Source organism: Grampus griseus (assembly GCF_964374135.1).
Source record: "Grampus griseus genome assembly, chromosome: 2".
Classification (NCBI taxonomy): domain Eukaryota; kingdom Metazoa; phylum Chordata; class Mammalia; order Artiodactyla; family Delphinidae; genus Grampus; species Grampus griseus.
In genome coordinates this window covers 10263658-10277603 of record NC_139018.1, presented here as the reverse complement: position 1 = coordinate 10277603, position 13946 = coordinate 10263658, and the positions used below count along the sequence as shown (strand labels likewise).

At 55.0% G+C, this 13946-nt stretch overlaps 1 protein-coding gene across 2 annotated transcripts; it reads right to left on the bottom strand.

Annotated features, from left to right (window-relative positions):
- Positions 1 to 1103: 1103 nt before the first annotated feature.
- On the bottom strand, positions 1104 to 12006 carry LOC309818299 (alpha-1-antitrypsin-like). 2 transcript variants are annotated; one of them, XM_082647933.1, is made up of 5 exons: positions 11879 to 12006; positions 4275 to 4933; positions 3340 to 3610; positions 2222 to 2369; positions 1104 to 1371 (listed from the first exon to the last, which is right to left on the bottom strand). In XM_082647933.1, exons 2-5 carry the CDS (start codon positions 4927 to 4929, stop codon positions 1180 to 1182), a joined length of 1266 nt encoding a protein of 421 aa, XP_082504059.1. In that variant the 5' UTR covers positions 4930 to 4933; positions 11879 to 12006; the 3' UTR covers positions 1104 to 1179. The 2 variants fall into 2 exon arrangements, with proteins under 2 accessions (XP_082504059.1, XP_082504058.1); XM_082647932.1 differs by lacking the exon at positions 11879 to 12006 and adding an exon at positions 9884 to 9984.
- Positions 12007 to 13946: the final 1940 nt, after the last annotated feature.

Genomic DNA, 13946 nt, shown 5'->3' with positions numbered 1-13946 from the left:
AGGGAGCTGGCTCCTTCAGGCTGGGCTCCAGCCAGGCCTCCTGACTGCAGCAGCCCTCCAGCAGGGGCTTGGAGGGCCAGAAGGAGTCATGTGGCCCTTAGTGAAAAGGTCTGTTCCCAGGACAGCCTCTGACTGTGGCCCAGGGAGCTGTGGTTTTTCTCCAAAGACCACAGGGAGGGCCCCGGGGTAGGAATAAGGCAAGTGGAAATGTGGCCCCTGATACAGCTTAGCTAAGGGAGGGCAGCTGGGGCACAGGGTGTCTGCTCTACTTTCTCTCCTATGGCCAAGGAATCATTGCGGGACTTTGCAGAGCCCTCTGCGGCACCTTGGCTGTGTGATTAGGGAAGACAAGAGGGCGTAGGCTAAGTGGTCTTGGGGGCCTGACATCCTGGGTGAGTCTGAGCAAGTGATACAGACCAAGACCTTCGCTTCACTGGGGAGATGAGACCTGTTTCTAGGAGTGCTACGTTTGAGGGTCTTGGAGCAGAGATGGAGTGACAAAGGCAGAAGTATGTGTCCCCAGTCCAGCCCCATGGGAAAGGGTCCCTGGAAAAACCAACCAGAGCCTTTTGCAGGAAAGACCTGTGAGTGGTCAGGGCTCAAGCCTGGCTCAGGTGACAGTGTGGGACAAGAAGAGGACCTGATCTTCTCCTGCTGCTTGTGACGCGGCAGCCCAGTGTCCCCGTGTGAGCTGAGGGCTCTGGGAGCAGAGGCAGCCCTGCAGGGTGAGGGGCTCTCACCGGGGGTCGCAGTGAGCACCAGCGGGGTTGGGACGCTGAGCAAAGGACCTGGTGGACACTGGGTGGAGGTGGGGACCACGGGCTGGATTCTGAGCCCGTGCGATTTCCCCCTGGGGATCCCAGAGGAGACTGGAAAGCCTGGAGGTTTTCCACAGTGACCGGGGAAGGGTCAGTAAGCTGTGGGTTTTAGCCTCCATTTCATCCTGGCCTAGCACAGGGCCGGATGGTGCAAATGCTAGTAAACCGTAACGCAGTGGACCCTTGAAAGATCACCATGGCCTGGATTTCACACACATCCTGGGGACGTAAAGAGAGACTCAGACGCAAGAGGCTGAGGGATTTACACGCCACACACAAGCCTGGGCCGGGTCAGTCATTCTTTAATGCCATGGAGGAAGGGGACCTGGCCTGGAGGGGACAGCTGAACCCAGAGAGGCAGTTATTTTTGGGTGGGATTCACCACCTTTCCCATGAAGAGGGGAGTCTTGGTGCTTTTATCGTAGATGATGAAGAAGAAGGGTCTGTTGTATTCGACTTCCGGGGGAATTGACATGGGGATGGCTTCCAGAAACGTGGCCCCCGTAGCTTCTGTCCCTTTCTCATCGATGGTCAGCACAGCCTTGTGCACCGCCTGCAAAGGGGAGAGCACAGAGGTCCCATCTGAACAGAGACAGGCTGCCGGTCCCCAGCCACGCCCGGGCTCAAGGCGTGAGGAGAGCCTTGCCAAGGGAAGGGCCCACTCTGGCCTCTCTCATCGCCTGGCCTGTCCTCCCCTCGCTGCAGGAGACACACAAGCATGGCTCTCAAGGCTTGTGTCTGACGCACGAGGGGACCCGCACCCCTTCCTGACCAGCCTCCTCAACGGCCCTGGGAAGGAACCCACCACCTCGGGAGGCGGATTTTCTTGTACTTTGTCTCCTTGGCTCCGCACTTGTTTGTAGACCAGATTCTAAACTCCTTGGGGACCAGGGCTTCGATGGGGACCTTCACACGCCTCATCCCCACCCAGGCACTCAGCTCACAGTCAGTCACTGAACTGCAGTTGTTTCTCTGGGCACCTGCAATTCTCCTGCATAAATGGCATCTTTGGTCGAAATCACTCTGTAACTCACTCAGTGATTCAGCGGTAGCTCCTGGTGTCACAGGCGCAGGGCCAAAGGTCCTTTGCAATCCCTGAGCCTAAGCCTCTCTCTGTAAATAGGGGTTTATCGGGACCCAAAGAAGGGAAGTCCCCGGCCAAGGATGAGACAGGGTGAGTGACACAACCTTAGAGGAGGTCCTTAAAGAAAATGCACCAAGCATGTGAGGCCACCTGTCCCCCTCCATCATCCGACCACATTGCAGTCTTGGTGGAGCGATGGCATTCCTCAGGGACCTCAGTCTGCAGGTGTGCCTGTGTCCCTCTGTCCCTTCCTCAGCCTCACCCTTGAGCTGCAGCCCCCCTGCACATTCTGACCTACAGAGGTCAAGGACACGCTCACCTTGGACAGCTTCAGAGGCACTTCCTCGGTGATCCCTGAGAGGTCAGCCCCGTTGCTGAAGACCTTGGTGATGCCCAGTTTACCCAGGAGAGTTTTCAGATCGTAGGTTCCAGAAATGGACAGTTTGGGCAAGTGTAAATTGGCAGAACTGTCACGACGGTTAGAAAATAAAAAAGTTTCACAGAATTGAAAGCGTTTCCTTTCCTGGTCGCTCCTCCCACCTGGCGCCCTGTCCCCCGCCCATGCGAGGATGTGAGGTCAGCCTTGGTCTATTCTACCGTAGTTCCTCGACACGTGGGGTCAGAGAATGCTAGAATCCCAGGGGTCCTCTTGTCCTGCAAAGCCTCTCAAATGCCACCTCCTCTGATGAGGAGGATCCAGGGTGTCCTCCGGAAGGACTGTGCACACTGCTTCCCTGCAGGGTTTGGTCACCCTTCAGACTGAGACTCCTCCGGGACCAGGATCCCAGAGGACCGTGGGGCGTGGTGGCAGGTCCTGAGTGACGTCTGTTCAGTGGATGATGAGTACTTCTCTGTATTTTTGTTTTATATTGTACATGAGAAAACAGCTCATCCGGGCAAAGGCATATTTACAAATAGAGACATGCACTAATTTGGGGCTCATGACGGTGACCGACCACGCTCATCTAGTGACAGAGGATCCAGAACCAGTGTCAAATGTGTCCTGGAGTTTCCCGCTCTGGGCCTTTGCTTCTCAGGCCTCTCCGAGCAGGTTTCCCCCCTGTCTTGCCGTGGACTTTCTGTTCTGAAACTCCACACTTAACTGCCATCTTTGCCGGGAAGCCCACCTCTTCCTTCTGGGTTTGCCCACAACATGGGTTGGCGCTGCTCTCCCTCCATGGGGCACTGGCCACTGGGAAGGGGCAGTGTCCAGGCTGGGGAGGAAGTCCTGAGGGACAGGACTTTCACTCCTCACCCCCGGGCACCGTCCCTCCCATGGAGCCCGGCTGGTACTACCTGCACGGATGCTGGCCTCTGCTGGAGGCACAAGTTCACGCACAGTGTCACGGCCATGGGACGTGGGTCTACCCCCGCCTCCCCCTTCAGGCTGGACCTCTTGTGGCAGCTCCTGGGCTGGCCTCTGGTTTGGGAAGTCACCTTGCGTATCTCTTTTCCAGGACCTTGGCGAGAAGCTCCTTGCTGAGCTGGTCCTCCAGATGCTGCAGTTTCCCCTGGTCGGGCAGGATGAAGACGGCGGTGGCGTTCCCCACGTAGTCCATCAGCAGTACCCAGCTGGTGAGCCTGTCGCAGTAGTGGAGGTCAAACATGCCCAGGCGGTTCATCATGGGCACCTTCACGGTGGTTTCCTCATCCACGTGGAAGTCCCTCTCTGTGGTGTGCTCTTCCTCAAAGGGCTTCTCCCATTTTCCTGGAGAGAAGGGACAGCGGACATCAGCCAGGGCTGGGAGAAGGTTTAATAGCAGTGGTAGAATAAAGGAGCCCTGAGCCTCCTGGTGAGCTACTTCTCTCGGGGCCTCAGCTTCACCATCTATAAAATGGGGCTAAAATGAGCAATCAGTGTACAGAAAGGTATTCTGGGAGGATAATGCAAGACTGGAGTAGGGTCCAAAATTTCAATTTTGTAGAGGCTCATAAGTGGTAGAGGAAGGATTTGAACCTTGGTCCTTCTGACTCCAAAGGTGTCACTGTTTCCTCTACAATTGAGTTGTCAGAAGCGTGTTCCAGGAAATCCTATTTCCTCTGTACACTCTGCCGAAATTTGTTTTTCTGGCTCTCTATTTTGGGAGACATTGCGTATCATACACCCCTCCCAGATAGGGATTTACAATGCATATTAGGACATTTAAGGTTCTGAAAAGTCCTGCAGAGATGATGATACTTTGACTGTTTAATCCATAGTTCTCTAACCCTATATGATCACGGGAAGTTTTAGCGGTCATGTGTGGAAAATTGAATAACACGTGCAGAGATGCATGGCTATATCCTATTCCGCACTGCCAGGAAAGTTAAGAACTGAGTGTTTGAGAATATTTTGGGGGTGTTTCTGTTTCAGGCTGGTTGTGCAGCCTTACCTTTAAAGAATATGTAATTCACCAGAGCAAAAACTGTGTCTTGGTCAAGATCATCTACCAGATCCACAATTTTTCCTTGGCTTCCCTTCTTTACGTAATCGTTGATCTTTTTCTTGGCCTCGTCAGCATCCCTGAAGTTGATGGAGAAGGCTTCAGAGTGGTACAGGTTCTTGACATCCTCCAGAAACTTACTCACTAGCTTCGCGCTCTCGTTGATGAACAGGCCGTTGCCAGTGGTCAGCTGCAGCTTGTTGTCTGGCTGGTTGAGGGTGTGGAGAAGATGCTGGAAACCTTCGTGGATCTCAGCCTCTATTCTTGTAGTGAGGTTGAAATCTAGGCCCTCCAGGATCTCGGTGTGAGTGTCACCCTTGGTCCCCAGGGAGAGCATCGCAAAGGCTGTAGCGATGCTCACTGGGGAGAAGAAGATGTTGGTGGCATTGGACTCATGGGCCACTTGGCGGTACACGCTGAAGGCGAAGTCGACCAGGTTGGGGACGATCTTGTGGCAGGCTGCTTCCTGGCGGTGCTCACGATCCTGCTGGGATGCGTCTGTCTCCTGGACAGCGTGTCCCTGGAGACCCTCAGCCAATGAGACGGGGACCAGGCAGCACAGGCCTGACAGCAGGAGGAGGCCCCACGTGATGGAGGATGCCATTGTCCTGCAACAGAGAGAAGGGTACCACACCCGGGTCAGGCCACACGACGAGCCCCTCGGCCACCGACTGACGCCATGTCAAAGCAAACACAGCTTATCGAGAATCTATGTGCCGAGCACTTTCCTACATCAGCACCATTGAAAGACTCAGAACAACAGCAAAGACTTTATAGCGATTACCATACACCAAGTTCCATTCTAAGCACTTTACTGTCTTATCTCACTGCGTTCTGGTAACAGTCCTGTGAGGCAGGTCAGGCGACTATCCTGGGCTTACAGATGAGGAGACCAAGCTCCTAGAGGTTAAGTCACTTGTCCAAGGTTCCAGAGCAGCAAAGTAGCAGGACCAGAATCACAGCCCCAGGTAGTCTGGGTCTGGAGTCCACGCTCTCGATGGTTCCACTAACATCTGCAATGACCCCGAGGTATAAGTGCCACAGCCCCTACTTTGCAAAAGAGGAAACTGAGGCACAGGAAGTAGATGATCGCCCAGGAAGCGGGCCAGATCGGGCTCAGGGGTGATTGGACCTGGAACAGCCCTAGGAGGGATTCCGCTGAACCCTGGTTTTTAATGGACAGAGAGGCTGCTGCCCAGAGTGGGAAGGATCTTGCCCAGTGACACGCAGTCAGAACACAGGAGAGCTGTGAGGGAACCCAGATGGGAGGCCGTACCCCCTTAATACTCACAGTGAACCTCAGCCCCTAGTAGATTTTCCTGAGCTAGAGGGCGGCCCTCAGAGTGAGTCCATGGCCTCAGACGCGGGAATGGGCTGCAGTCAGCTTAGCTGCTTACCTCGCTCGCCACCTGTGTCCCAGCTCTGCGCTCAGCGTGGACGTGGGTGTTAGAGGTCTGGTTCCTCCAGTCAAGTGGGGTTTGTTTGGCGGGGCAGGGCTGAGGTGGGGTGGGTAAGATTCGAAAAAGCATCCCTCTTCTGTTCAGACAGACCTGGGTTCTAATCCGGGTCTCTGTCACTACCAGCTGTGTGACTTTGGCCGAGTCATTTAGTCTCTCTGGCCCTCATTGTGTCACATGCAGAAAGTGAGATTGTTGGGAGAACTTAGTGAAATAAGTCTAGACACCGAGCCTTACACTGAAGGCATCTGAGAGAGATTACATTGAGGGGAGGCTGGTAGGGGTGAAAACTAGAAGGCTTCCGAGGGTGGCTGGGAGGGAGATGAGCTCCATGGCTGGGGGGAGACAATAGGGAATGGCAAAGCTTGTGGCTGACCCAGCAAGGTCAGGCTCTATCTAGTGACAGTCAAAGTCACTGTCACCCGCAGCAACGCGGGGCCAGTTCTGCCCCACGGAGCTCCCTCTACTGCATATAGATCCCAGCCTTGGGCCACTAGGCTGCGACCTCCTAAGTACAACCTGCTCTCTTCCCAGATGGAGAAACTGAGGTCCAAGCAGAGGAGAAGGGTGCGTCTGCTGCTAGCTATCAGTCATACAACTAAAACCGTCATTTTAATAAAATACAAAGACAAAGGAGCCCTTGAACTTGGCACATGAGAACCTGAGGGGGAAAAGCAGGAAGTAAGGAATGCTGGGTTTCATCTATCCCTTGGACTTTTAAAAGTTTCCTTCCAATGAAACAACAAGAAGAAGCACAAAACTGGCTTCTCTCCACCACCTTTCTTTCTGGCCTTCAAACCTCTAACTTATCCAAATAGAGCAGACCACACATTACGTAATACTTGTTTATATTTTTCTTAAACTAGCCAGTGGTTTTAGAGCTTATGATCGTGCTAAGATTAGTTCTGTATATTTCCATCGCCCTTGGATTTCTCTCCACAACCCCACTGGATTTTGCTGTGGTCCTTCATGGTTCGTGGAAACTCCCCATCTTTGCAGGGCGCAGGGATCATGAGGGATTTGGGCTTCTGCAGGGTGGGGACACCAAATACGCTGAGGGGTCTCAGGGCCAGAGGCCGTGGCTTCTAGTCCTGACAGGGCTACTTCTGTCCACTTGGCCTTGGGCAAGCATCTTCGTGTCCTGGGGCCTCATTCTCACCAGCTGTATAGATCGAGGCGGGGGGGATCTAAATGAGGTCCCTGTGTACCAACGCTGGATTTTTAATTAGAGGGGTATCTGGCTTTGGTGAAACAACATGGACTGAGACTTTCCATGGGGGATGGGATGCGGTGCCCTTCCGCTGAGAGGGCTGCTGGCCTTAAGAAGGTAACAAGGCTGGTGTGGAGCTGCAGCTGGGGTGAGCACATCCCTGGCTCCCACCCAGTCCATCTGCCAGGGGGTTACATCACCTACTCTGGCTTCCTCCTTTCACAGTAAACGGCCTGAGACCAGGAAAGGGTCAGGGCCTTGCCCAGGCCACACAGTGAGTCAGCGATAAAGCTGGCTTGAGCCAGCCTTGGTTTTCCCACCACTCGAACTACAGATGGGACAGTATGTCACCAGGTCTCAGACCCTGTAAGTGTCAGAGTTAGGTCCTGAGGACTCTGCCGTTAACCTTGAGCCCCGGTTGGCTTCATTTTACCTCTCAGTCTCTTCCTTACAACTTCGGGGGCCTAAGACTTCTCTCTCCTCACCCTTCTATCAAAAGCAGCACCCCACACCCCCCAAATTCTAGTGCGGGAACCAAATGGAGATGAGAACGTAAATGGTGACGTGCCCAGAGGTGTAGGGACCACATTTTAAACCAATAGAATGAAGATGTCACAGTGACACTTCTGGAATCAGGGGCAGGTCAGGGAGAGTAAAGTGAGCTGTCCCTTTGCCTAATCTCATGCCGTTTCCCCCAGGACATAAAATGAGTGACCAAGAGCAACCTAGTGGGGTCCAGGGAAGCGACTGTGGCCTAAGGTCACAATCTGTTGACACCTGGCACTAAATAAGCCCAGGTGTGACCCAGCCCCGCCACTTACGGGCAAGTGGCCTTGGGCAAGTGACTTCACTTCTTTGAGCCTCGGCTTCCTGTAAAGTGGAGAAAAGAATCTCTTGAAGGGCAGACGTGAGGAACGAACAAGGTGATGGGTGGGCGGGCGCCGAGCGGGTGTGGAAAGCCTCCCCGTACCTGCGCACAGGTAGGATTCAGGCTTGAGAACTGGCAGATCTCTTCCTGGCCGGTTGGCACGCTACCCAGGACCAGAAAGGGGAATGCTGATGAGCAAAGAAGGGCCTCTGAGTTTGGGGTATGTTCAATTCAATCCTCCAAGCAAATGGTATTTACCATCAGCCGCCTCCTTATCACCACACTGAGTAAACAGCAGGCCTTCCTTATTATTTCTTCATTTGATTTCTTCATTTTATAGATGGAGAAATTGAGGACTACAGAAGTTAAGTGAATTACTGAAAATCACAGAGCTGGTTGCTTACAGAACTGAATTTTTTTTTTTTTTTTGGCCACACCGCACGGCCTGCGGGATCTTAGTTCCTGCGCCCCCCTGCAGTGGAAGCACGGAGTCTTAACCACTGGACCGCCAGGGAAGTCCCTACAGAACTGAATTTAATCCTAGGTATTTCGATTTCTGAGTCCGGCATTTAACCCTTCTCTGTGTATACAGCTGAAGGCAGAGGCCTCGGAACAGAAAACTCAGAGGTGGGCTGGCTAAAGGAAGAGGGGCAACATCGCTTTGTGGCTAAGATCAGGGGCGACGAGGCCAGAATGCCCAAGTTCAATTCACTATCAGCTGTGTGACCTTGGACAAGTTACTCACCCTCTCTGAACCTCAGTTTCCCAGAGATGATAAGGGTGTACTTACCCCATGGAGCTATTATGCAAATGAAATAGGTGCAAAGTGCCAAGAACTGCCCGGCACGCAGTCAGCTCTCAGGAGGCATCAGTCGTTACTGATACTGTGAAACTTTCAGAGCGCTCTCGGGGAGTCTGATTGCCTTGACCTTCGTCATCTCTGTAGGCCCCATCTCCCAAAACCAATGGTGGAAAAATCATATCGCTTCCTAAACTTCAGGGATCAAGGCTAGTGGGAGTGGGGTGGGGTCAGGAGGGCAAGGGTTATCTATCCTTTGACCAAAAGGACAGAGAGGTTGAGCAACTTTCTAGGGTCACCCAGCATGAGAGGGGGCTCAAGGCCAGCCCAGGCTTCCCATTCCCCAGCTGGTGCCTGAGGCCAGAGGGAACCATGTTGGCAGTGGACCTGGGGTCCGGAGCGGGGATTCTGGAACGAGGCGGCCTGAGCTTGAGCTCACATGGTGTGTGATTGGGAACAAGGGATGAGCCTCCCTGTCCCGGATGTCCTCATCTGTAAAAGGGGAGCGCCATGGTAAGCACCTCAGAAGATGGCCATGGGGCTTCAGCAGAAGCTGCCTGGCCAGAGCGAGGGCTCAGGAATACAGCTCAAAGCCCCCCGATGATGGTGCCCGTCCCCAGCTTCCCAGCTTCTGCTGCGTACGAGGACGCCCAGAGGCCCACAGTGCACAGGGGGGCCCAATTTGGTACCTCCAGGCTGAGACCTGGTGCGGTCCTGTTCTGGACATTTCGGGAGAGGATGGAGGCCTGGGGAGCAGCTGAAACTCTGGGCTTCTGGTCTGGCTTGGCCCCCCTACCAGGTCCCTGCGTGAGCCTGGGCTTCTCACTGTCTCCCTCTGAGCCTTATTTTTCTCATCTGTAGAAGCGGAAAAAGAGACACACCCGAGCAGTAGGGGAGATGCTGAGACCTACAGAAGACAACCTACGGGAAAGACACAGAAGCTGTGCAGCAGAAACGTACTCCTTCCTCGGTCTCGGGACGCCAGAGCCAGCCCCCCGTTTCCACTTCTGCCCACAGAGGGCCAGTTTAATCACCGGGAGGTATTGGGGAGGCCCTGGACAGGCTTGGGGAGCAGGAAAGGACCCCCAGGGCTGCTGTTACTATGACAACAGGAGGCCAAGCCCCAGCCCTCTCCATCCTCCCTGCAGCCCCAGGACCTTTCCCGGGTCGCGCAGGGACCCGGAGGCCTCTCTGGAGGCTCTTGCCAGTGGAAGGCATACTTACGATTCACTGTCCCAGGTCGGGGCTGGTGACCACAGCTGGGGAGACAGAGCCCTGTCCTTGCCTGTATTTAAGCAGTGGATCCAGAGGGACGATGTGGGAGGCTGCTGGTGAATATTAACCAAGGTCATCCCAGTTATCAGAGGAGTAAACAGGGACTAAGCTCACTGACTCGACACTGAGCCCCTGCCCACGCCGCCTGTCTGTGCTCCTCCTGGGCGGCGTGCGGCCCTCTGTTCCATATACCAAAGGGAGTCTTTGTGCCCAGCTCATAAACGACAGCATCTGTCTCCAAGCTGGGGTGGCATGTGACTCACGCCCTTTGGGATGGCATGACTCTGCTGGCCGGTGCTCCCACTGGGCAGTTCTCAGTGGCTGCCCCACTGGTAGCAAGAGCTACCATTTAGAGAGCCACCTTGAAATGCCCACTGCTGAAGATGCAGGGGGTGAAGTAGGTGATGAGTCCAATTGGCAGATGGGGAAACTGAGGCCCAGGGTGAAAGGCTGCTCATCCACCCAAAGTCACCAAGCCAGATACAAAACCTCTCTCGACTTCCCTGGAAAGAAAATGGGGCTTAACCGCTGTTGACACAGCCGCTTAAGGCTGGTCTGGGTGGCCGTGGGCAGAGGCCAGGAGTCAGAGAGTCAATCTACGAAGAGCTGTGCAGCCTCAGGCAAGCTGCTTCACCTCTCTGAGCCACGAGGTATTTTTGTTTGCAGCGTAGGGCTTTGGAGGTCCCACTTCCTGGCACAGTTGTCAGTGATACACAAGATCACTTATGTAAAGCGCCGGGCACACACTAGGCTCTTGATTTTGGTCTGCACAGCCCTCTGTTCAGACCTTCTCTCCAGGCTTCTCCGGGCAGGAAGAGGCTCAGTTCTTGGCCAGCCTCAGGCCCATGTCTGTTTCCACTGGATGCGGCTCCCGGCAGACTAATGCGATCCACAGGCTGTTTGAATTTTCCTTGGGACTGTTGCTCCGTGCGGGAGCTACTGCAGGCTTTTGGGGGCACTGGGGGTGCTTGGAGGTGTTGATGCAGGGTTGAGGCCAGTGGGGCCCTACTTGACCCTGATCCATTTAAAAACCCAAGGCGGTTGGCCTCACACTGTGTGCACCACCCCACGCCCCCTTGGCACGCAGTGGATACTTATTTGTTGAGTCAGTGGACAAGCACGTCTTTGTCCTTCTCTCATTCCCGGTCCCAGCTGTGGGACTCCGCCAGGTGAATAGCCTGTAGGCTCCTCTAGCTCACAGGGTCAGACCAGGGAACCCAGGGCCCCCATTCATTGGCTGTGTGATCTCAGGCAAGCTGTTTAACCTCCCCGTGCCTCAGTTTCCCCATCTGTAAAATGGGGATGGTGACAGTTCCTACCTCGCTGGGCTGCTGCAAAGATTAAATGCAGCAGTTTCAGGTAAGCTCAGGGCCCAGTGTTGGGGGCGCACGGTGAGCCCCCCGTGATGTTGTCATCCCCATGACAGTGGGTCTCGCGGGTGTCATTCTGGGTGGGCGGCTGGGGGGGAGCTATCCAGGAGCTTCCTCCTAGGACTCCTTCATTCAGTACTGTCAGTACCCCCTGTGAGGGGAGTATGTACCACCCCTCATATAGAAGCAGAAATTAGCTCAGGAAGGGGTGGACTTCCCGCTCCCATACCTCCCGACTCCCCGGTTCCACAGTCTGGCTTCAGAACTCTGACTCTTTCCCCTGAGCTGGCTGAAAGGCCATCTCCCCCAGGGCACTACATCTGCCCACAGCTTGGAGACCTAGGGTATGGTGAGGTGAGGCCTGCCCTCCATACCTTCTGGGCATTTCTTCCCCTCTCCATGCCTCAGTTTCCCCATCTGTGCAATGACCTTCTGCCACGCCTGGCTGCCCCTCCCGGCTCTCGCACTGAATGGGCGAAGGCAAGCACCCAGGCTGTCGCCAGGTGCGACAACCCTTTCAGCCCGGTGGCTTGGGGCTGGTGGGAAGGTGCCGCCCCCTCTCCGACCCCCCTACCTTCAATTCCCAGTTCCTGCAGCGGAAGGAACTCCTCCTTCCCCTGGGGCTCCTGGCTGCAGTGTGCAGGCTGTGTGTCCCCGAGTGCAGCGCCCGGGCTCTGCCAGCACAGGAGGAAGAAAGCTCTCGGTGGCCCAGGCAGCAGGTCCGGGAGGGGCGGGGACCTGGGGCAGGAAGCTGCCTTGCACAAAACTGCCAGGAGCCGGGCAGATGACAGACTGCCCTTCACGGCCCAGGCAGTCCTGTGTGTCACCTGCTGTGCCTGCTGTGTCTGGCTGTGTGACCCAGGATCACCCAGTTTCTTTGAGCTTCTGTAGGCAGGCTGGTAGCACCTGCCAGAAAAGATTAACGGAGATGACAGATGTCATCCTTTGGCCCAGAGCCTGGCATCAGGGTCCTGGCAGGTTTCCAGGGCCACCTGTAGAGGGACGAGGCCTGAGCCACCTCTGAAATGCACAAGAAGAGCCCCGCAGAGATTGAGACAGGACCGTGTGTATGGGGGAGGTGTGCGTCACAGACCCTGGCTGTGGGACGAAAAGGTGCAGGACGTCGGGGGGACTGGGCACTTGGAGGTGGAGTGAAGAAAGAGCAGTGGAGTGGAGAGTGGGAGAAAGTGGGGCTCGGGGTTGGGACCTATTCCTTCTGAGGCAAGGGCTCCACACTCAGTCCTTCTTGTCTCCCCATCCTCCCACTCCCCTCCCCCCCTAGTATTTCATGCTGCGGAGAGCTCCTCTAGACCGGCATCCTGGGAAGGAGGGGTGGGATGATCTGGAAAAATGGGCAAGGACAGAATGCCCAGGGTGGGGGGCACCCAGTGGCCATTCTCCAGGACCCGAACCACAAGCCAAGGTGGAGGAAGTCCTGTCCACTTGGTTACTGCTGGAATTGTCCATTGTAACATCTGGACTGATCCCTGGGACTAAATATATCCTAGGAAGATGCTGTGGGCTGGCTGTGAAAAAGGGGTGTCTGGGAAGACCCTATCCCCGCATTGGCATGCTGAGAGATGAGAGAGGGATGGAGAGAAGCACGAGAGCTGAGGTGTGGGGTCTGCAGCAAGAAGGGAATGAAAGGGAAGGGTGTGCGAGGGGCCCGGGGCAAAGCAGATCAAGGACCAGAGGCCCTGACTGGTCCAGAGAGCGATAGTGAACTTCAGAGATGTTACACCTGTTGGTAGAGTTCCCCAGAAAGTGCGGAAACCAGCCTGTACTGACTGCCCCAGGCACACACACTGACATGTCACATGTATGTCCACAGTCAGATCCCCCCATACTCACTATGGGAGCCCCCCTCCAGGCACCAGCTCCCTTCTTCAGGGGGCAGTGTGGCTCAGTGGTTCAGGCATGGGCTCAGGGTCTGAGCATCTGGGTTTGACCCTTCACTCCACCATTCTCTCTGGGAGATCTTAGCCATTTAACCTCTCTGTGCCTCCGTTTCCTCATCTGTGAGATGGACGGTAAGAATGGTCACTTCTATCAGGATTGTGAAGAGCCAGTGAGATGATAGTACATAAGACTGAGGGTGGCCTCAGGCACAGATGGGCCCTAAGTCAATGCCAGCTACTTCTGAGCTTCGATGTCCTGATTCAGATGGGTCCCAGTGGCTGAGCAGGAGAAAGACTTGGACAGCAGCACATTTGTCCAGGGACACCTCTTCAGATTCAAGCTTCTGCTTATCCCCAAAGGCTACCAGTCCCCTCTCCTGGGGGCTGGGCTCATTTTGCTTCCTGAGGGCACAGAGCCAGGTGTGGTTAGTGTCTTTCTGAGCACCTGTGATGGGCAGCGGGCCGTGTTGGATGAGGGGTGGTTGGAGCTGGGGTGGGGGGACTTGGACTCAGGGGAGGACCTCGTTTCAGCTCTCCCAGCCTCAGTTTCCTCCTCTGTAAAATGGGCACACTAAGAGCCTCTTTTTTCATATAGTTGTTGTGAGGCTTAAATGTAGGGATGCTAGGTGAGGTGTTTGACATCAGGCCTGCTCTGTTAGCATAACTGGCACTGTGTCTGTCTTCTCATAACTTGGTTAAATTAGTAAGGTTAGCTGCATGGTCCAGGTTTTTGAGTCCAGGAAA

Bases quoted from the DNA above. Each gene is read 5' to 3' on its own strand.
- LOC309818299 (XM_082647933.1), bottom strand. From the start codon at position 4,929: ATGGCATCCTCCATCACGTGGGGCCTCCTCCTGCTGTCAGGCCTGTGC. The intron at 3,611-4,274 runs GTAAGGCTGCAC...CCTTCTCTCCAG, and splicing joins GAATTACATATTCTTTAAAG to GAAAATGGGAGAAGCCCTTT. The intron at 2,370-3,339 runs GTGACTTCCCAA...CCGTCGTGACAG, and splicing joins CTGGAAAAGAGATACGCAAG to TTCTGCCAATTTACACTTGC.